The sequence below is a fragment of the Aethalodelphis obliquidens genome, unplaced genomic scaffold (assembly GCF_003676395.1).
Source record: "Aethalodelphis obliquidens isolate GAN/ISIS:26980383/991018 unplaced genomic scaffold, ASM367639v1 scaffold14, whole genome shotgun sequence".
Classification (NCBI taxonomy): Eukaryota; Metazoa; Chordata; class Mammalia; order Artiodactyla; family Delphinidae; genus Aethalodelphis; species Aethalodelphis obliquidens.
Genome location: NW_020837958.1, coordinates 17,001,805 through 17,025,319, shown reverse-complemented (window position 1 = coordinate 17,025,319; position 23,515 = coordinate 17,001,805). Strand labels below are relative to the sequence as shown.

The window sequence follows — 23,515 nt, the reverse complement described above, 5'->3', positions numbered from 1 at the left end:
TCTACATAAAGCCCACTACGTGCCAAACGGCAGTGTGAGAACGGACTCTGTGTCCCAGAGATATCCCAGCACGACAGCACAGCCTCTTCTACTAACCCACAGTGCGAGTGCATACAAGTCACTTCATCTTCTTGAGCCTCAGTTTACCTAGCTTTAGAATCAGGTGACTAAGACTAGAAAAATTTCAAAATCTCTTTCAGTTCTGAATTCCACAACACTGTATTTTCCCTTTTATAATTTTGAAACTTGTTGAAGGGGATTTTTTTCCCTGAGCATTTTTTTCATATTTCCCTTTTGAGACCAAATGATTAATTCAGATTGTGCCAGGGTTGAAAATAGGAGAAAGATACCAGTTTATCTCAAAAGTTGACCTGGACCATTTTTCTGTGTGGCTAGAAACCAAGTAAGTGTGTCTTTGGTAAGCTCCTACTGCCTGCCAGTGCCCCCTTGCTCTTATACTACTCTCCTAGACCATGTGCTCTCCCAGCTAGGCCTTGTTCTCATAGTCAAACTTTCCCTTACGAGGTTTTGCTTATAATTGCTTAAGATATCAGATTTTCTAGTTATTCTCTATTTTAAATAGAAGGCCAAAATGAAAAAGTAATTCAAGACCCAAAGGACTGAATGAAAGGACTAATGGTAGAAAACTCTAGGCACAGTAATAGAACTTGGCACCTCCTGTCATGCTGGCAGTGAGCTACTGGGCTTCTGCTCTATTGACACAAATTCTGATTGGGAAGTTGCCTCAATAAATGCTAATTTACTGCCTGGGAAAAATATGGAAGATCAAAAGACTATGGTTCACATAAATGGAATTTTCTACAGGTTTCTGCTACGTAGTGTAACCCAAGGTTCTCCAGGCCTCACCAGCTTATCAGAACAAATGGGTTTCAGCACCCAATTACACGAAAAAGAAAAATGTCAAGGGAAAATGTAGAAGAAAGCTCAGAATTACTGTCACTATACAGACATTTCTGCCATGGGACATAAGTTCCTCTGAATAATGCCCGCATCTAATCATCAAGACTTCTGCAAAACCTCTCCTGCCCAAGTGTCTGTGGGAGTCCCTAAACGGTGACCCATGTGTTCAGGAGCGAACCCTGTCCCACTGCCCCTCCCCCTCACGGCTCCACCTCTTCTCTCTGGACCCTACAGTTTCCAGCCAGCGATCAGTCAATACCACCATCTCCCTCCAACTGTCCCTCTCTTCTACGGCTTGACATGGGAAGGCCTCAATACGACAACATTGCAGAGCGTTCTGGAAAGTGGAAGGAAATCGGAAGAGACCATCCTCTTTGGTGTTACATGTGGTTAGATTTTCCAAAGCAGTAAGGGAGTGCCTAGAGTTTTAGGCGAGCTTCCCTTTGTTTTTACTTAAACAGCCTTCCTGTCCTCTGATTTCCCCACAGCACTTAGGGTGAAAACCAAAAGCAGTACAGACACTGAGCGGGACTCAGAACTTGCTCTCTCTTCTGATGACCAAGTGTTCCTGAGTTAAACTTATCAAGTGTGGCTGTCTAGTGCCTTGGGTCACTCCTCTCATTCGCCATGCGTGTCCACCCTATAGCCCTTCAGCCATACTTGAATTCCAAATTAGGCTCAAGCGGGACCTCTACTATAATACAGAAAGCCAAGGCAGGAAGATGTAGCTCTAAATTCCAGAAATGTAGAGATGGGGTAGCACTAGCTTCGTGGGCAGGAATTTTTATGTTTTGCTCTTTGCTAAAGCACCGGCACCTAAAACACTGCCCTTGATAATCTTCTGCAGCTAAATGAATGAATTCTGGTTCCACAAAGCAAACCATTTGCAGGGCCAAAAGCCTGCTTCTTAGCTCCCCTGTCGCAAAGTCAGCTTAGCTAGGATAAATCGGGCAAAAGAACACATTCACCAGGTCTGTCTACAGGTTGGCTTTTCAGCTGTCTCTGAAACAAGGCTGCATGTGTTCCTTGCTGGCAGCTCTGAATCTCAGACAGTGAGCAGAGGAAGGCTAGCTCCTTTCCTGTCCATGCTGGGCCCTCTGCTGCCGCCTGCTGAAGATTATTCAGTCTCTCTCAAAGCAGCGATCCCCTAAGCCTTTTGCATCACACATCTTCACAGCTCTTTCCCAGAAAAAGAAAAAAAAAAAGTATTACACAGATACACAAACACATTTTCTGTAGTATTTCAAGAGACTGAAGAGGGCCCTGGAGTCCCACCATATAACACTAATGGTAGACTTTGAAGCAAACCATCTAAAAACCAAGGAGTTGTCAGCTCTCTTGTTAAAGAAATTTCAAGCATGCACAAAACCAGAGAGAAATGTATAAGAAACCGCTACAGACACAACACTTATCAACATTCTGCCATGCCTGTTTCATCCCCTCCCCCGTCCCCATTAAAAAAATTTTTGCTTTGCTAGAATATTTTAAAACAAAGCTGAGATCTCTCTTAATTTTATCTATAAATACTACAATATACATCCAAGTGATCAGGACTTTTTTTAAACATAGCCATTAAACCATTATGACACCCAACAAAATTAACAAGACTTCCTTCATATCATCTGGTACCCAGACTATTTTAAATTTCTTCTGATTGTCTCAGAATTAACCTTTTTGACAGTGGTGGGCTTCAAGCTAGATCCAAACAAAGGCCAGCCATTGCACTGGGTTGATTTATCTGATTAGGGTAAGAATTCAATTCGATTTCACTGTGTGAGTAGAAGCCACATCAGTTGGTTATATGATGGAAGTAGGGGAGAGAGAGAAGGCATGCATGTGGGGCGGCGCAGAAGACTGTGTTAATGAAAAGTACTGCAAATTTTTTAAAATGGGACTTTTTAGAATTCTTACTTGATTTTATGATGTTTTCAAATCACACAAATAAGTTAGATGAGAGTCTAGCTCTCTCTTGACCTCAACGGCCCATTAAAACTATGAACCTGGGGCTTCCCTGGTGGCGCAGTGGTTGAGGATCTGCCTGCTAATGCAGGGGACGCGGGTTCGAGCCCTGGTGTGGGAGGATCCCACATGCTGCAGAGCAACTAGGCCCGTGAGCCACTACTGAGCCTGTGCGTCTGGAGCCTGTGCTCCGCAACAAGAGAGGCCGCGATAGTGAGAGGCCCGTGCGCCGCGATGAAGAGTGGCCCCCGCTTGCCACAACTAGAGAAAGCCCTCGCACAGAAACGGAGACCCAACACAGAAAAAATAAATTAATTAATTAATAAACTCCTACCCCCAACATCTTCTTTAAAAAAAAAAAACAAAAAAACCCAACTATGAACCTAGTAGGCTAGAGTTCACGTTTCTTACCTGAAGCTGTAGTGGATGAGTTGTGTGTAGGCTACTGAGCACTTACGTTTGACTTCACAATCTTTCTCTTCCTTGAGTAGGTTAAAAATATGATTGGCCACATTAAATAGAAAATCCAAAGTCCTCAAATATACCCCTGCCTGGTCTGTGGGGACCATGCTGGATCTCTTAGGCTCCTATTCACCCTTTGATATATTGAGGCCCAAATATAATGGGTTTACCTGCTGTCTTCCTTGTACCTCCAGTGTTGATGACTATCATCTGCTTTTTTCTCCACCAAAACAACCTCCATGCCTGAACGCAGGCTGGGGCCTTGCACCCCCAAGACTAGCTGAGGAGAAGCATAGCTTATAATTTGCCCATCTCTGTATTCAAACTGCTGGTGGCACACCTTCTGCAGTTTACTCTGTTTTGGAGAATGGCTGAGATAAAGAAAATCCCATTAGTGGCAGAAAAATGTCCTGTGCACTGATGTGCTGGAGATAGCAAGTTCTGTGGGCAAGAGACCCGCCATGAACCAAATTCACTTATAATGCGGAAGCACTATCATCAGGACAGCAGCAATGTTACTTGCTTTGCACCGTCAAGCTGATGTAAAAAGTAGAATTCTGAGTTTATTTTATATTAGAAATAAATATTTATCCAAGAGAACGTGAGAAATTCATCAGCAAAGAAAAAATCCACTTGAGATAATTTAAAGGGAAAAAGAGGTAGGAGTAGGAACAGGGCAATGAATCAGAACAGAGAGAAATAAAGGAGTTCTGTTCAAATCATGATCATTTCTATCCTCCATCTACAGAATCCCTGGCAGACAGAATCCCATTCTCCAAGTTTTTGAATCTTCCCTAACAACTCATAAAATATCATAAACCAAAATAATGATACACTAATAAGTTAATTCAAAGGAATCTCATACTTAAATATCTCTTAAGGCATTAAGCAGACTTATTAAACCTTATTAAAAATCACAATGCATTGGCAATTAATTTGTAAATGTCTATTAAGTCTCTACTATGTGCATGGACTAATGCTAAGTGTTGAAGTGCTAAAACTGTTTAATTCATGTAAACTGCTATAACATTAAGTAAATGTATAAAGATTATGGAATAATACCAAGTACTATAGATTCCTGTCATTTCACTGGACATTGACCAGAGAAAAAATAAAGTTAAAAAGGAAGAAATTGCATTTTACTAATTTCTTAAAGACATCAAGGCATTTTACATGCTTATTCATAAGTTCATTTACACATTCATTCAACTAATATACAGGCTCTGTCTCCTAAGTTCTCAGGAGGCAAAGATGGATGAGCTTACCTTTTAATAGAAAAGATACCAGTGAACGAGAAATTACATTACACAGCTAAAGTGAGAAGGTACTTGCTACCAGTATTTGTAAATACTTCAGTCAAAAACACAAGAAACACAAAAATCTGTGTGTTGATGTAAAGAGCAACTAACAGTAATGTAAATCTTCAGTAATATTTTTGCCCTAAAGTGAGTGAATCTAAGACCAGGTAGAAATCTCTAACAGGAATCCCTTGCAACTTTTCACCTGTATTTCTTCTCTGGTTCCACATTTTCAAAGAGCTCTTCTTCCATTTTCTTTGGAAGACTGTCATCTTCATCAAAGTTATGAGAAGTTTCCTGCCAGGCATACCTGAGGAGTGTGTGACAAGCCTTCATTCGGAGATGGGCTCTTGCATGTGAATCTCTATCAAGGTTCAGAAGGAAACAGAAGTCTAAGAAATCTGATTTATACTCACAGAATTTTCTCTGAGGTGTAGTCTGATAATATCCTGAATGATGCTGGTGGATCTGGAAGTCATATTTCCATAATGGTGCCTAACACTGCAAATTCACATCCTACTAATACACAATTTAGATTTTTTAATATAAAGCTGCAAATGAATCCTCAATCACATAATAAGCAGCATTCATCTTTGTTATATTTACTCAGGAAGAAAATGGGGTCATGTATTATATTTCAAAACTAAGATTAAGACTACTCAGTAGTTTTGGAAATTCATAACAAACGTGTAATGAGACTCTTGCCTACTCCATAAATGTGTCATAATTCTGTCTGGAACAGACAGCCTAGATTACTAGGTTTCATAAAATTTACTCATTAGACAATGTTAAGGAATCTTAATAACTTTTCCTCTCAATAGAAAAATCTAGAGAGACTCAAATAGCACCAGCAGAAACGTGCCAGGTTTTGATAGAGAATAATACACAAAAACACTTAGAGTAAACAGTCATAGTTTGAATAACTGAGTCGGCCTTGTGGCCTCTTATTAAGATGAAATCGTGAATGGAAACATAACCACCATGCAGATCTGAATATATCAAATCCCCAGGCACTGTTTACGGTACACTTGCTTCCGTGGGATCATGACACAACTGAGGACTGCTCTGCTGAAGGCAGGATAGATACACAGGCAAGCATACTTCAGCACTCTAAATGTGCATATGTGTAAATAAAGTTCTCTGGGGGAGGCTGTGGTCACCAAGGTGCTTGCGGTAATTTGATGTAACTGCAAGCAATATCGAATTACGCAAATCTCCAGGGACAATTCCTGCGTTAGCAGAGCAGACCATACACTTTTCAAATGTAACAAAAGTATTACGTGTGGATATGAAATTGGTGGGTAACAACAGCCTTATTCAGAGCTGCAGCACAAGCAGCTTCTGAAGACAAAAAGCTCATTAACAGTTAAAGAAACAACAGTGCCATCTTGTGTTGAAAATAAAAAGCACAGCTTTCCTACCAACTCAATTTCTTTGAGGGCAACAGACCAAAAAAAAAGTCATTCTTAGACATAACAAGATTCTTCCTCCAAATCCAGATGGGATTTTCTAACTTGGGATATCCATATACTCCTCGGCTCCCAAGCAAATGAAGGACAGTCAAGTTAGTTTTAGAACAGCCATTTAAAAATACATCTTGCTTTATTGATTCATGTCCATTCATTCATTCATATAACTAGTCATTATTTAATCATTCATTCCTTTAACTAATATTTCTTAAACATCTACTATATTGTAGGCACAGAGTTCTAAGTATTGGGGATAATAGTGGTGAACAAAACAGTTAAGTTCTTAGGATTCACGGAGCTTACCTTCTAGTGGGAAGAAGAGAGACAGTAGATAAGTAAATGAATAAACAAACAATGGATATCACAAGTGGAATAAAACAGGAAATTGTGATGGAAACTGGGTGAGGTGGGGTAGGGTCTACTTTACCAATGGAGTTATAGAAGGATAGAGGTATTCTGAATTATTATTTCAACATTAAAATGGGCCACTTTGTGAAATAGTGATCTCCCTGTTCCTAGGAGTATTCAAGAAGAGGCTGGATCAAACGAGCTTGCCTAGAATGTGCAGGAGATTCCTGCATTATGTTTTTTTTTTAATTGAGGTATAATTGACATATAACACTATATTAGCTTTGGGTATATAGCATAATGATTTGATATTTGTATATATTGCAAAATGATCCCCACAATATGTCTGGTTAACATCTATCCCTGCAGATAGTTCCAAAAATTGTTTTCTTGTAATGAAGACTTTTAAGATCTGCTCTCTTAGCAACTTTCAAATATGAAGTGCAGTATTATTAAGTCACCATGCTCCTGCATTATGTTTTGAGTGGACTCAAAGACTTTTAGCTCAAAGATTTCAGGCCTTGATGAAATCTATGAATCAGAACAAGAATCTTTGCTCTCAAAGATGCTCTTTCTTTTTTTTTTTTTTACTTTCTATTTATTTTTTTCCAAGTGCAGTATAATAACTCAGAGGCTAGATACATTCTTTAGAAGAAGAACAAAAGGGAATGTTAGAAAAGTTTGTGGCCAATTCTCTAACAATTGAGGAAGATACAATATAGGTCAAATCACTCTTTCTGAAAAAGGCTTTCTGGTGCCTTTGTTAGTGTCAGGATGTAGGACCAGATGAACTACCCATCAAAATGAGGAAGTTTGATTCCTAACATAAAAGTTAATATTCTTGTAATTAAGGATAGAAACAGTTGTTTAAAACAGCTTGTATACCAATGATTAATGAAAATTAATTTGTATACAAATTAATTTTCAGTTATTGCAATGGTAACTGACTTGCTATTTTTGGTTTTATAATTTGGAAACTAATTCAATGATTCCTTCATTTATTCTGTACATGATGACAAAAGTCAGTTATCCTGGTCTTCACACAACACGTGTGATAGAGTTTTTGCCCTCAAGGAATTCCCAAATTGGTGGTGGTTGGTGGAGTAGAGGGGAGGGAACTGATAAGTACATTGCTAGTACAGTCATTGTCATGATTGATTTCAATGATAAAGAATCCTTCCACAGACCGAGGACGGGGCAAGTCAGCTGGAGAGAAATGAATACGTGGTGAGAGGCCTGCAGCAGTGCATCAGTGGAGTAGGCCGCAGCCCAGAGATAGCTTGTAGCTGCCGAGCTGGAGCTTGGAGTTCATGTGGCACAAAGAAAAAGTGTGGAGTGGAGGTGGGCATGGGGGTACAAATGAGGGTTAATGACAGGCCTGGACCAGGGTCAGGAGGGCTTGGGATTCCAGACTAAACATTGTCTTCTGTCTGCAATAGGTAGCCATTGAAGAACTGTATAAAGAGGACTGTGTTTTAGAAAGATTGTCCATAGATGAAACTTCAAGGTGAATTGGCAGGAGGAGATTATGGAGATAGAAACCAATCAGAAAGCTATTTCAGCAATCCAGGATGATAACTTATATTAACATGCATTCAACTTGAACCTACATTAAGGAAGAAGCATAATTGTTCCTGAAGTCCATGTTTATGGAAACAAAACCATGATGAATTCCTCAAATAAATGTCTCCAGTTCTAAGATTACAGTCTTTTAAAAATAGCAACATCATATCAAGATTACTGAAAGTAGATCATTGTGCTTGTTGAACACTGAAGCTCCAGCTCTATCCTTTTGCCAGGAAACTAATTAAATACTAGCTCTTCAACTTCTATTAGTTTCATAAACTTGGCGTGGGTTCCCTGCATGGGCTCTGTGGTGTTACTGAGCTAATGAGCTGAGTTCAAATAGGAACCAGGTAACTTTTCTGGCCACACTGATTACTTACAGAATTTCACTGGAAGCATTTCCCGATGTTAAAGCATTTTTTTGCACTTGCTTTTCCTCTGGTTCTATAATTTGCTTCTCTTCTCCAAAAATTGGTTTCCGCACAACAAGCTTGGCTCCCAACACAATGTCACTTTGGACTTCTAAAACAAGAGCTGAGGAGAAATGCACAAATTGCATGGACATATTAGTTATGACCTCAGAGCACTAGGATTTTGAAAACACGTGTTAAAATAAAAATGCAGAAAATTTCCAGCTATTTGGTCTAAGAGAATACATTCTAAGTATAATTGATAGTTGCTCTTTAATAAATTGGATTTCACTTAATTTTTGTAAATTCCTCTCAAGACATTCTCAGTCAAAAGTGCTAAAAAATAGGTCTTTCCAAAAATAAGTTAGTTATAAATTCTAACTATTCAAATGGGTTCCATTATTTAGATGTATGCCTCTAGGTCATTCTCTGGCATCCAAACTCCTCAGTGAAAGTTCCCAATGCCTTAAAAGACACATGCAAAGCTTAATGTACAGTGTTCAAGATATGCAATAAGATAATGTTTTAAATTATATTAATGATTTTTCTCTTCTATATGTAGGACCTTTGTCCTGATTCTGGGGTAGCCTTAAGGGAAGGTGGTAGACCATGAGGAATGAGCATTGTTACAAAAGGAAAGCGAAAGTACAAATACAGTTTTGACATTCAGGCACAAGACAATGACCATGTAAGTCAGATGACACTGTCATGATTTAGGGTCTTTTCCAAAAGCCTTTAGCTCCCATTTAGCTTATCTCAGTGTTGACCTGGAGGAAACCTACCATTTCTGGGCCTGAGGGGATCTGTGGCAGAACACAAAGGAAGGCAGAAAACCAGCACTGGGTGTCATGATTCTGCCTACAGGCTTTGCTGCAGGAATCTTAGCTAGACAAGGAGACACTGAGGACATTGCCTATGGTTCAGGACGCGGTGATGAGTGACCTCGAGCTGTCCTCACCACGCCAATCTGTGGCATAGCCACATGAACCTGGGGCTGGTTTCCAGGAAGTGCAGCCAGGACCCAGCATTTACTAAGAGCCACGCAGGGGAGCTTTCCAGAAGGGGCTGCCAAGCAGGGGTCAAGAGGTTCTGTAGCAAGGATTTGTAGAGATGGCTGCCCAACCACAGCCAGGCTGCAGAGGGCCAGAGGGAGCAGAGGGGAGGCTGAGGCAGGCAGGAAGTACCACCCACCCAAAGCATTATCTGGGCCAAAAGAATGGAACACTGTCACCCAGCCATGGACTTCAGCCAGCAGGGCTCAGAAAGCAAGAGGATCTGCACCCCGAGTTCTTTCCTTCCATCCTACAGAAGAACTAAAGTGAGAGTCTGGAAACTGAGAAACCTGAAAACCTTCCCGAAAGGGACTATTTAAATTAATGGATGGGACAAGTTTAAACCTGACTGTACATTTAAAGTTTTCCTTGATGGGGGTAGCTGGGGCTCACAAAGAAGGCCCAATTTATTAAAGACAAAATAAAGAAAGTATGTTTTCTCTGCACATCCAAAGTACAGTGTGAATTAAAATATGCAACTCTGTTAAACATAAAAATTAGTCTAAAGCAAAACAGCAAGATGCAGGGGTGAAATATGACCTGTTTAAACAAAGTTGGATTTTTTTTAAAAAAAGCAATATCATCAAGTTTTTTTTTTTTGGCTGTACATATATAAAGTAAATAATTCCAATGCTTACCCTCTATCTTACGTGTACTGCAGAAAGTTTGAATTTTAGAAATATCTGATGCTAAGTTCCTCAGGAAGATCTGCTTCTTCTGCTGAGCAATGGACAGATCAGGATTGATCCAGTGTTCTCCACATGAAACATACACCTACCAAAGAAATGAGTCTCTAATCCCAGATACAACTGCTCACAGCAGCAGTATTATAACCCAAAGTGGAAACAATCAAAACACCCTACAACAGGTGAATACAACAGGTGAATACAACAGGTGAATGGTTAAACAAACTGGCACCATACTCAGTGATAAAAGGCACAAACTATTGATAAAAGCAACAAGTTTGATGGATCTACAGGGTTTTGTACTGAAAAAACACTTCTCCATACTATCTTTGCAACTTCCTATGAATCTTTAATTATTTCAAAATAAAAAGTTGTAGAAAAAATAATTTTTTAAAGAAAGGAAAGAAGGAAGGGGGGGATGGGGGAAGGTAAGTGGGTATAAATCAGGGGTTTAAATGTGAAATAGTTAGTGGGAAGCAGCTGCATCACACGGCGAGATCAGCTTGGTGCTTTGTGACCAGCTAGAGGGGTGGGATAGGGAGGGTGGGAGGGAGATGCAAGAGGGAGGGAATACGGGGATATATGTATACATATAGCTGATTCACTTTTTTATACAGCAGAAACTAACACAATATTGTAAAGCAATTATACTCCAATAAAGATGTTAAAAAATTTAAAAATTAAAAGTTAAACACTGAAAAAAAACTGGGGGTTCGTAAACTATGGCTGAGGATCAAATCTCGCCAATTGCCAGTTCTTGTAAATAAAGTTTTATTGGAATACAGCTATGCCCACTCATTTGCATGTTATCTGTGAATGTTTTCGTGCTACAATGGCAGAGCTGATGTTTCAATAGATAACATATGGTCTGTAAATATTAACTATCTGACACTTTACAGAAAACTCTGACAACCACTGGTATAAATGAACTTGCAGTATATGCACCAAAATGTTAATGTGGATATTTCTAGATGCTGAAATTATGGATCATACTTTTTCTTCTTGATTTTGCTTATAGGTACTTCCTAAATGTCCTTAAATAAATACATATTTCTTTGAAGTGAGGAAAAAGTAGAGTAATATATTGAGGAAGACTCGGTAAAAAGAAAAAGAAACTCAATGTTGCCTTTTTTTAAGGCCACTGACTGATCATTACATACATACTTGTACGTGGACCCAGGGAAAACGTTCTCAAAAATATCTTCTTTCTGATCAAGAGGGTTATTTTTCTCTCATGGACATACTTCATCATGTGACTGTTCATGTTTCAATCCTCATGCTGGTGGCTCAGAACAGTTGACAGATTCATTTCTAGCAAATATGTTGGTCCGTATAACAATCACTCCTGGGTCCATCTCATCCTCCTTTCACACATACTCGCTTAGCCCTGGTGACCTCATTGACTTATCTTTAAGTTAAATTTACCTTTTTGTGTCATATGTTTTAATGCATCTACCTTAAATTCTTTCTAAAATAACACAGTGAATAAGCACAGCAGGAAAAACAAAAATATTAAAATCAAACAAACAGAAAACTTGGCAGTGATAGAATTAGAATTCCCTGGTGGTGCAGTGGTTAAGAATCCACCTGCCAATGCAGGGGACACAGGTTCAAGCCCTGGTCCGGGAAGAGTCCACCTGCCACGGAGCAACTAAGCCCGTGGGTCACAACTACTGAGCCTGTGCTCTAGAGCCCACAAGCCACAACTACTGAGCCCGTGAACCACAACTACTGAAGCCCGCGCGCCTGGAGCCCATGCTTCGCAACAAGAGAAGCCACTGCAATAAGAAGCCCGTGCACCCTAATGAAGAGTAGCCCCCACTCGCCACAACTAGAGAAAGCCCAAGTGCAGCAACAAAGACCCAATGCAGCCAAAAATAAAAATAAATAAATAAAAATAAATAAATTTTAGAAAAACACAACACTGTCTACCAGACTCCAAGAACAGAGGGTCTCCACTCTGCCATGCTGCCTCTGCTATTAGTCACTGGTACTTGGGTTTAAGACTCTTTCAAGGGGTCTTTACATTCAGAGTCTGAGTCAAGTTCTGATAATTTGGTACAAGCTTGGTTCTCTGTTCAAAGAATTTCAGGCATCAATCAAGGCAGGTTTTCTTCTCAAGCTGATACCGTAAATTCCGTAAGTCGGGGGAAAGACTGGGCAGCTAAAGTCCTTCCACTTCTCAGCCTTCTCCAGCCTCCCAAATAGAGTGTGTGAAAAACTAGATATGATTATTTTTTTCTGAAAAGGTAAAATAATCATTTAGTAAGAAATCATTAAATAACTACATTTTGAAGGCCTCGAAAAGAATACAGAATCTACCCCCTTAAAAGAGTAGGGCAAAAAAAAAAAAAAAAAAAGTTAAGGGGCTTCCCTGGTGGCACAGTGGTTGAGAGTCCGCCTGCCAATGCAGGGGACACGGGTTCGTGCCCCGGTCCGGGAGGATCCCACATGCCGCGGAGCGGCTGGGCCCATGAGCCACGGCTGCTGAGCCTGCGCGTCTGGAGCCTGTGCTCTAAAACGGGAGAGGCCACAACGGTGAGAGGCCCGTGTACCGCAAAAAAAAAAAAAAAAAAAAAAAGAAGAGGGCAGAAACCACAAGTGGTTAATAATGTGGTCCTCTCCAGTTTCTGCCCTCATTTATAACAGAGGTTGTGATGAGCATTAAATGAGTTCTATTACATACAGCCCTGAAAATCATGCCTGACACATAGTAAGCGCTCAACAATCAGCTATTCTTATTACTTTCTGATGGTTGCTGAATTAGGATAATTCTGAGAAAAAATAACAGGAAAAAAGTGGTGAAGTCTTATATTTAAAAACGCTTTCCTTTTAATAGTATCAATATATTAATATTTCCAGTTTCACGCTCATGTCTTTACCAGTTCATCTCTTTGAAGGTCTTTTAGGGCAAAGATTTCCTTCCCCTTTTCACTGAACAATCTCCGAGCTGCAGAAGGTAAATTTAAAATTTCAGTGCACCTGTAATAAGAGACACAAAAATTGACCTTGCACATGCAAAGTTTCCAGCAGAGAAGAGAGGAAATAAAAGAAATCACGGGCCTGGATCATTAACAACAACTAGCTCAGCAGGACGGTGGGATAGTCAAGAGCTTGGCTCTGGAAACCAGCAGCCCCCTTTTGAGTCGCATTCTCCCTCTCCAAGTTAAGACTGGGCAAATTATTTAAGCTCTCTAAGCCTAAATTTCTTACCTTTCAAGGTTGCTGTGAAGATTAAGGGTTGATTATGAAACATGCTTAGCACAGTACCAAGCATGATCAACAAATCAAAATAACAAAAAAACCCACATCATTATTTATTTTTCACTCCTCAGTATGCCCCTGCTTTCCTATTTGTGTGCCTTTTCTCTTGTTCTCCCTTCTACATTAAGCACCTTCCTCAGCTTTTGCTGTTGAAGTTCTACTCTCTCCAAAGTTACATCCATCACCCAGCAGTTCCTCATCTCTCTCCACCAGAAGTGATCCCTATATATAGCCCTTTAACTCCCTTTCAAATAGGAAATTTTTGCCAGGTTAAACATTAAACAGTGATTTTTTTCCCCCTCAAACAAGCTCTGGGCCAGCCCTGTGGATATTGAGATCAACGATAGTTTCCTTGTTTCCTGAAGGGCTCGTTCTCTAGTAGCGGGGAGAGACCAGTCAGCAACTGAAGTGTGATATGAACTAGTGGGTGCTGTCACAGGCACCTGGCCAGGGAGGTGAGGACACAGGGGAAAAACAATGAATTCTTCCAGGGAAGCCTCAGGTAAGGAAGTAACATTCGGGGTGGGCCTTGATGAATAAACCAGAGTTAACCAAGTAGGGTCAGGACTTAGAGAAGTTTTATATGGCTGGAGCTGAGTTTGTGGACAAGAGGTACAGCCAGATGAAGCTGGTAAAAAAGATGGAAACCAACTGAAAGCACTTAGGATGCCAGACTAATGAACCTGGCCTTTATCCCGTTAAGTATCAGGAAGTCATTGAAGGAATTATAGTAGAGGTATGGTGTTGGCAGATCTGCTTTTTAGAAAGTTAACTGTCAGAAAAGTGCAAGATGGGCTGGAGGTGGAGAGGCTGGAATCTATATAGTCAGTTTAGGGTAGAGGTAAAGAGGTGGAATTCTGGGGAAGAGGAAGTAGAGCTAAACAGAGTGATGGGTCGTGTCCTAAAGAATGCTGTTTTATATTAGAATGTACTGTCTATAGTAAATGAGTTAGAAGTGACTTTATGCTCATCAAGAAGACTCAGCTGTATGAAAAATATTTCTCAATTTTATTACCTTAGCTGGCTAAAAGCAATTGAGCAGGTAATTAGGCCCTCCATTTTTCTGAGAGGTCTTAGAAGGAAATAAGCCAGTGGGAATTAAGTCTCTCCCTCTCCTGTCACAACTCTGGAAGCTGATGGGCTGGTGAGAACTGGACTGGGTTTCTCATCCATAGGAATTGTCGGGTGGAGGTATTGCGGGGCGGGTGGGAGGGAGAACTGTAAGAGAATTGAGCCCCAACCAGAAGATTGGCTTAATTCTCTCTGGATGCTGCCCAAAGACCCAACCCAATTCCTGCTACTCACCCCAAATCCAAGCATGACCTAAGGAGAGTTACAATCATGATAATCTGATCCCACTCACATTTTCCTCAGAGAATTTTGGACTATGGGAGTAACCAGTTTTAGGACAAGTGGGAGAGTAAAGTGAAGGGGAAGCTGGTGGATTTTTCTTTCTTCTTTTTTTGGAAACCTGTTTTATTTTATTTTTTATTTATTTTATTTTTTTATACTTCTTTTCTTTTCTGAAATGCAAATCCAACAGTAGATGCTAAAATTCAGATCTAAATTCACTACTGTGCTTTAGAAGAGTTATCTTTGCACTGGCTACACTGGCAAAACATAAGCAACCACTGAAGAACACATCTTTAGTTTGATGTAGCTACCACCAGGCATATATTCCTTAACTTCATCTACAGAATCACCCTGTCTTCAGTAACTCCTAAAACTTCAAATTTTATATATAGGAAGTAGTTTACTAAGTTGTTACCTTTTACTAGCCCAGACCCTTAATATTGCACAGTATTTTCAGGGTACAAATAGTAGACTCGTATCAGGAACTTTCCAACAAGTTCTGTGGAAACCCTATTTTAATAGTGCTGAATTCAACTGGCCCATGTAGGTGGGTTGGAGAGAACGGGATAAGCTGTTTCCTCTGTATTGAATTCCTCTAACTAGTTCATGTGCCAGCCAACATCAATGGAGAGAGAAGAAAAGAACTGGCTCTTAAGTGCCTAATAAGGAATGTGTACTCTGTGGTCAAATTGCCTGGGTTCAAACTCTAGCCCTCTCATGTATTGGCTGTGTAACCTTGGAGAAGTTACTTAACTTCTCTGAGCCTCATTTTCCCCATCAGTAAAAGGGAGATGTAACAGTACTTATCTCATAGGGATATCTTACAGACTAAACGTGTGAATACCTGTAAAGCACCTGACACATATAAGTCAGCAACACATTATTAAAATGGATCACGCACTGCAAGCACTTCATGTCTACTCTCGTGTTTAATTCTCACACCCTTTCTGAGAAGCCCATTTTACAGATAAGGAAACTGAGCCTGGAGATTAAGTTCCTTGCCCAAGGTCACAAAGCTAGTGAGTACAAAAGCTGAAATTCAAACCTAAAACTCTCTGGGTCTTTTACTACATCATATGGCCTCCTGAGAGGGCATCATCATAGAATAACAGGGAAGAAACTGAGGCTGAGATACTGAGTGAGCAGTTCAGGATTTCTCTGTTACTGAGTTGGCCAAAAAAGTTCATTCGGGTCTTTCCTTAAGATGTTACAGAAAAATCCAAACAAACTTTTTGGCCAACCCAATACATGGGGGCAAGAGTCCTAGACATGAAGTCCTTTGACCCTCACACCAAGAGTTAGGACTGATAACCATGTGGCTTGGATTTACAGAGTATCCAGAAAAGCAGAGTCTTATCTCTGACTTTGTTCTCTCAGGACTGGTTTCTCCAATGCTCCATGTTTCCTGCAAATTTAAATATCAACAAAAACGGTCTATATCTATTATTTTTAAATGGGTCTTGTTATGCTGTTAGGTCTCCCTTCAGCTTTGCAGATGGAAGAATCAACAACAACAAAAGATCCTCGAAACCGTCTAAAGTGAATTATTAAATTACTAAAGGATAGCATAATTTTCCTTAAATTCTATAAAACTACACTCTCATATTCAGCAAGACATATTTTGTGAAAAAGTTTATACCAGGTGCTCTACTTTTGAACAGCTATCAAATTCTATGGGAATAAATCTTGTTTGGGTAGGAAAATACTGATGAAAAGAAAAATTATAATGTAATTATAAATAATTTTTATTATAATAATATATAATAAAATTTTTATTATAATAATGTATAATAAAAATATGGTATAGATTAGTGACATTTAAAAATTGATTTAAAGTAGGTAAATATCCTGCCCTCAGTTCAAACAAATTCAAACCAAAGTGCTGTAAAATTGTGAAATATATATTTTTTAATGGGGATAATTTACATTTACAGAGTTTGTAGTTCAGAAGCTAGGGGAAACAACCAGACATAGAAATTTTGGGGAAAAACATATTAATTAGCATTGGTATCATGTACTTATAGCTTACATATTTCACAGATTAAAAACTCCAGAATCACTATATTAACAATTGTTTTCTTATATAGGTACATAGGTATTTTGTGTTATAATCATTCAGGCACTTGAATGGAATATATCTTTGCATTTAGGGTAGTATTTACCTCTCCAAAAGTTGGTGAAATCCAGTCTGGTTTGTTTCTGTTTCGGAATATTTAGTGACATAATTTTTCACATTCCCTTTCCTTTCAGTGTCAACATTTCTGAAAAAAATGATCCAAGATTTGATTGATATGGCAGTATACATTGTCAATTATCATTCAGCTTGTTTAAGTATGTGAATAAATAGTGAGGTTTTAATTTATCATTATTTACTCTAAAAAAAATGCCTTTCTTAAAAAAATAGGATTTCATATACTACTACAATTAAATATTAAACGTCACAAACATTTATACTATGAAAAATTTATACAAGAAAATAAATTTTCAATATCTGAATCCTTTTCCAATAATGTTGAACACTCTGAGATGTGAATTTATCAACTTTGAAGAAAATGCAGAGATTACATTCATTTTGCCTTTGATGTTTTATTCATATACTGTTCATATTTATATGTTTATTCATATATTACTCAGATACTGTTTCAGTTATCAATCCAAAACTAAAAATGTTTTTAATAAAAAATTAATGACGATCACAGTAAAAGAATTGCAATATACATCATTCAAATTTTCAAGTAAGAAAGAATTGTGTATTTTTAGAATCTTTGTATTTTATTAAATGAAAGATACAGTGTTCAAATGTAATGTTAACCAAAACACTCCCTATTTAAATCTTCTGTTACCAGTACTTACAGAAAGGTTGGCGGGAAGGTGTGGGGAATGCTATTGATGATCCTGTAGAAAATTTTCTGAATCAGCCAAGAAAAATTAAACTATATTCAGTAGAGTTTTGATGTCAAATGTATGCCACTGTATTTTAATTATTTGGGAATAATTAATTCATGTAGAGAACAAAATGAATATTTGATTAACCAGGACACACTGTTCCATGAACTTAGCAGAGAGTTTCACATACTCTCTACTAGAATAGCTGTCCAAATTAACAAATCTCTCAAATTACGTTTGGATTACCTGATTGAATCATGCATTTTAAAACATAAATTGATCAGATTAAATCTCTATATAATTTTGAGACACATAAAGATAGGAAGGGATAGAAATTACCTGTTAATTTTGCATGTTAAAAAAAAAGTCATATACTACTTTAAGGGCATTACCCTCACATTTTATGTCTAGTAGAATGAGCTAATTATGAAATGTATGCGTCAAAGATTTCAATTTCAGGGTTGACTTTACTTTGAAGATTAAAATTTTACTTTATCATCTTTATAGGCAGTTCAGTGGACAGCCGATCTGAATGTTACTCATTGTTCAGTGATGTATGAAGTATATTTAATCAATGTGAAGAAAGTAATATTAAACTATTATCAGCAGCCTCAAATATTCTAAACATCTCAAAAGAAAGGTCAAGAGGTAATATCACAGCTAATAATATGAGAAACAATGTGTTTAATTCATTCTTTACATCAGAGTTTTGCCCTGATCTATGATTCCTTTTGTCATAAAATGTAATGAAAATACAGCAGGTGACTTTCTCCAATGTTGCAGAAATACTGGGTGTTTGGGAAGATTTTATTCCAACCTCATAACGTAAGCTAAAGGGCAGATCGATGCTTTTCTAGGATGGTAAACTTTTAAAATGTTATTCCAAGGCAAGGATATAGATTATGTAAAGTTATATTTTGAGAACTATATTTGTTCATTAAATATTCCAAATATCTAAATGTAAATAATTGTGTGTAATAACTTAAATAATGTAAATAATAACAAAGTAAATACTAACTTAAATAAGAAATTACAAAATTAGATTTAAGAAGGAATTTATGAGCTCATTTATTTCAAAATACATTAATAAACCCAAACAATAATGCTAATTCAAAATAGATATTGATCATAAAACTTTTTTTTATCAGAACTACTTATTTCTAACTCACGTTCTCTCATGGCCAGCCTAAATCACCAGTGTTCAAATTAAGTTCCTAACATAGAAACTAAATGAATTTTAGTATCTATTTTTACCTCCAAATATCAATATGGGAGCCCTTTTTAAAGAATAAACACAAAATTTCCCCAGAAAAACATCTGTAATCAAGAAGACAAAAATCTGTAGAAATTAGAAAGTATGCTTGATGCAAAATATGAACAAGTTGTTCTTACTGCATTTTCTGCCTAGGTGAGATGTCTGGACTGATTATAATAAGGGCTCTGGTTTTGTTCTTGTCTCCATTCCGCAAAACTCTGAGTCTCACAGGGACATATTGCTCTAGTGTCTTAGAGATGGGTTTCTTCATGGGAGGACCGTTTGGAAGAAGCAGCCCTTCTATTGGCCAATCAAACTCCTTCAGAAAGAAATGACAAGAAAATTGATAATAAGTGAATAGGAAGAGTCATTCCTATATATAAAAAAATAAGCACACTTGCTTATACCTGTAATATTTTATTCATTCATCAAACATGTATTGGGCACCTAAAGATGTTCCAGACAATTCTAATTAACGTTTTATTTTAATGAAGAGGAAAGATAGCAATTTTTAAAATGTATGTACAACCTGTGCTGTGTTACGACATGGAAGATTTATTCCCTTTCAGAGAAACATCATTCTGGAAATACAGAACTGAATTAGTTTGGAATGTTTTTTGCTCCTGTATAAAATATCTCTAATCTATGTGAAGAAAGGAAGAATGTATGAAAAGTGGTTTTACAACCCGAAATAATATTGTCTTAAACTAAATCTATTTGGGGAACATAAATAACTTCAAATAACAGAGTGAGATGAGTGAATGATAAAGCTTAAACAAATTTCAAATATTTCAGTTGTAGAATTTGGTTACTTTGTAGCCATCATTCACACATTTATTTATTTATTAATTCATGCATTATCCAAATATTTAATAATTGTTTCCTATATTCCAGGCACAGTGATAGACACTGGAAATAAAACTATGAACAAGACTGGATACTCATTGTCGAGGAATTTCTAGGGGATGCTCAGAAACTTACCTAGAAATAAACTGGCAATTGCAATAACGTGAGTATAATAACAACAGGGTACAAGGTGTGATGGGACCACTGAGTAGAACCTAACTCAGAAATGCCGTGTAAGAGATCGGAAGTCTTAGTAGGAGTTAGTGCGGTAAAGGAGGGGTAAAAGGATGGGACAGTGTATGTATCAGATTTGAGAATTAATAGAACATGATGTTCAGGGAGTAAAAAGAGGCAAGGATGGCTCCCAGGTCTGTAGCTTGGACAACTGGGTAAATGGTATTGCCATTCACAGAAACAGACATTTGTGGAAGGAGATTAAATGAAGGAAGGGATGATCAGAGATGATGTTAGGCAAGGTCCAAGGTCTTTCTTTCCTTTCTCCCTCCCTCTCTCCCTCTCTTCCTTCCTTCCTTTCCTTCTTTTTTTTCTCTTTCTTTTTCTTTCTTCCTTCCTTCCTTTCTTTCTCTTTCTTTCTTTCTTTCTTTCATCTCTCTGTCTGTCTGTCTGTCTCTCTCTCTTTCTTTTGTCCTGGCAGCAATTACTTTCCCATTAACCTGCAGTAACCATTTTATAAAATATGACACCTCCATTTAAGTGTGGGTCTGTTTCTGTGTGTTCTGTTTTCTTCAATTTGCCCATTTCTCTCTCCCTGTCCAGTACCATACTGTGTTGATTAAATCTGGTAAATCTTGATATTTGGCAGGGCAAGTACCCTTACCTTATTATTCTTCTTTGGAAATTGGCTCTTGTTCGCCCTTTACCATGTCATATACATTTAAGAAACAGCTCAATTAGTTTTTTTAAAGTCTGTTTAGGACTGTAATACTCTGTAGCAGGTTAAGTAATTTCCTATCAATCCCATTTTGTTAAGATTTTTTTTCTTAAATGTATGTTGAGTTATGTAAAGTTCTTTTTCCTACATTTATTGAGATGTGCTCATATTATTATTTATCCTTTCATTGGTTATATATTAGTTACATTAATTTTTAAAAATTTTAAGCTAATCTTGCATTCCTGGATCAATCCAAATTGGTCACAGTGTATTATCTTTTTTACAGATTGCTGTATTTAATTTGCTAATATTTTCTTTAGGATTTTTGCTTGTATGTTCATAAATGATATTAACATGTAATTTTCTTAAACTATCCTCATCAAGGTTTGGTATCAAGTTTATCCTAGCCTCATGAAATGAGGTGGGAAGTGTTACTTCTTTTGTAATATTCTGAAATTTTGTTTCTTATATGTTTGGTAGAATTTGCCAATAAAACTATTTGGTAATGGTGTTCTCTTTGTGGGGAGATTTTTAACTACTGATTCTATTTTTTTCTGTGATTATTGGACTATACAAGCTTTCCATTTCTTCTTGATTCTATTCTGTTAAATTACTTTCGTCCAGGAATTTCGCCATTTTATTTACATTAAGTTATAATATTTATTAACATAAATTTACTTATAATATCCTTTAATTATTTTCTTAATTTCTCAGCATCTATACTTATATCTTTCTTTTGTTCCTAATATTATTTACCTGCTTTTTTTTAATTAATCAGTTTGGCCAAGTATATACATTTTATTAATACTTTAAAAGAAACAGTTTTTTGACTGTTGTTTCTGTTTTATACTTATCATATGTTATATTGATTTCTCTAATTTACTATTGATAATTCCTTCTAATTCTTTGAATGCATTCTGCTGTTATTTTCCTAACTTCTTGAGTTGGATACTTAATTATTAAATTTTAGTCTCTCTTCTCTTTTAATATAAGCATTTAAAGTTGTAAATTTCCTTCAAGTATGCTTTAGCTGCATCTCACATATTTTTATTTGGTTCTAAATATTTCCTTTTAAAATTTTCATTAGGATTTCTTCATTATCCCATGAGTTAGTCAAAATATTTTTTCAAATTTCTCAATATAAGGCCTTTTCTAATTACTTATTTTGTTACTTATTTCTAACTTAATCCATCAGCAGAACCTGCTTCCACTTTCAAAATATATCAAGGGCCCAATTACACTTCATCACCTCCACTCCCACCACCCCGGACAAAGACACTAGTTTCTCTCACCTAGAAATTGCAAAAGCCTTATAACTGCTTATTCCTGCTTCTACCTTGGCCCCTTTTTTCTCTATTATCCTAATGATTCTATTAATACTCAGTCAGAGCATATCACTCCTCTGCTCCTAACCTGTCAATGGCTTCCCATCCTGGAGTAAGAGCCAAAGGTCTTACAATGGCCCAAGGCCCTGCATGATCTGTAGCCCTCTCTTCTCTCTGGCCTTATGTCCTGCTGCTCTCCTCTCACTCACACTGCTGCTGCCACATTTACTTCATTATCCATCAAACACAGCATCTCAGTTCTATGCATTTCCTGGAATGCTCTTTCCCTAGAGATCTTATTGATCTTCAGGTCTCTACTCAAATATCACCTCAGTGAAGCCACATCCCTTGTCAACTGAAAATTTCCAAATCCTGCCCTGCCCACTATCCTTGCTTCTACTTTCTCCTTAGTTCTTATCAATGACTAACATTTATGAGAACATGTGATGAATGGCCAAGGGCTCTAGAGCCAGACTTCCTGTATTTGAATCTTTAACCCACCACTCTAGTTGTATAACCTTGGGCAAACCTTTGACCAAAGGGAGATAGAAGCTGATGGATAAATTCTTCCCTCTTTCTTCTCCAGGAGAAACTCTCCTAAGAATACTGTTTAAAAGGCTCCTTGGAGGACAGCTTGATAGCACATTCTTATATTGGCTTTTCTTCCTCTCTGCTTGTCTCTTACTCTTTCTCCCTGGGACTGTACTCCCTAACTAAGTAGTAGCACATAAGCCATTTGCCTCAGGCTCCTCTTTCTGAGGACCCTAAGCAAAGATGCCATAGTCCACATGAACTAAAAATAGAGGAAATTTCCTAAAGGGGATTAGGTACCAATACCCCCCAAAAGGGGGAGCCATATTGAGCAGGCAAAAAGTTCAGGCAATCACTGCAGAGGTGGTCCTAGTGTCCTGTCAGTGTCCGTCTGACATGACCAAGATACAGATACACAGGGGTTGGGGAGATGTGCTGGCACGTTAGACCAGTACAGACCAAGACACATGGCCTTTAGTTTATGGAAGGGGAGGACATTTTTTTAAAGCTAGTACAGTAAGTAATAATTTACTAATTTATACTCCCTTGAAGAGCTATTAGAATCTTGCAATTATACTCAACAATCATATAGTTCAAGGAAATGCGTTTTAAATAAATATAAAAAATATCTGAAAGTTGTGAAGATTAAATCTTCTGAAATGGCATCTAATGCTCCGATTTGTTTGCAAGATGAGTCAGTAAATAACATTAATTTCATTTAATTAGGAGAAAAGCAATATAAATAAATGTTTAAAACTCTCATGAGTGAGTGTTTTTCAGTCTAATGTTTTTTCCTTTATAATTTTTGTATAATATTTTGCTTAGTAAATGTGTTCATAATAGTGGCATACCATGAGTCTAACTTATTGTACTTCTAAATAAGCAAAATTTGAATTAATGAAGTTTTACTGTATTCTTGACCTTCACTGAGAACCTTTTACCTGTATGGAATTTAAATTGCAGAGGCTAGTATTTATTTAGATATGTGTCTA

General features: G+C 37.6%; 1 protein-coding gene across 1 annotated transcript in view; it reads right to left on the bottom strand.

Moving 5' to 3' along the window:
* The window catches only part of LOC113625161 (uncharacterized), a 250,728-nt gene that overhangs the window by 47,330 nt on the left and 179,883 nt on the right, over nucleotides 1-23,515 (bottom strand). The window contains exons 14-19 of the mRNA XM_027115666.1: nucleotides 19,067-19,248; nucleotides 13,054-13,153; nucleotides 10,124-10,259; nucleotides 8,404-8,557; nucleotides 4,846-5,004; nucleotides 3,513-3,713 (exon numbers count right to left, since the gene is read on the bottom strand). Coding sequence (XP_026971467.1) covers nucleotides 3,513-3,713; nucleotides 4,846-5,004; nucleotides 8,404-8,557; nucleotides 10,124-10,259; nucleotides 13,054-13,153; nucleotides 19,067-19,248 — 932 coding nt within the window. The remainder of the gene's footprint in view (nucleotides 1-3,512; nucleotides 3,714-4,845; nucleotides 5,005-8,403; nucleotides 8,558-10,123; nucleotides 10,260-13,053; nucleotides 13,154-19,066; nucleotides 19,249-23,515) is intronic.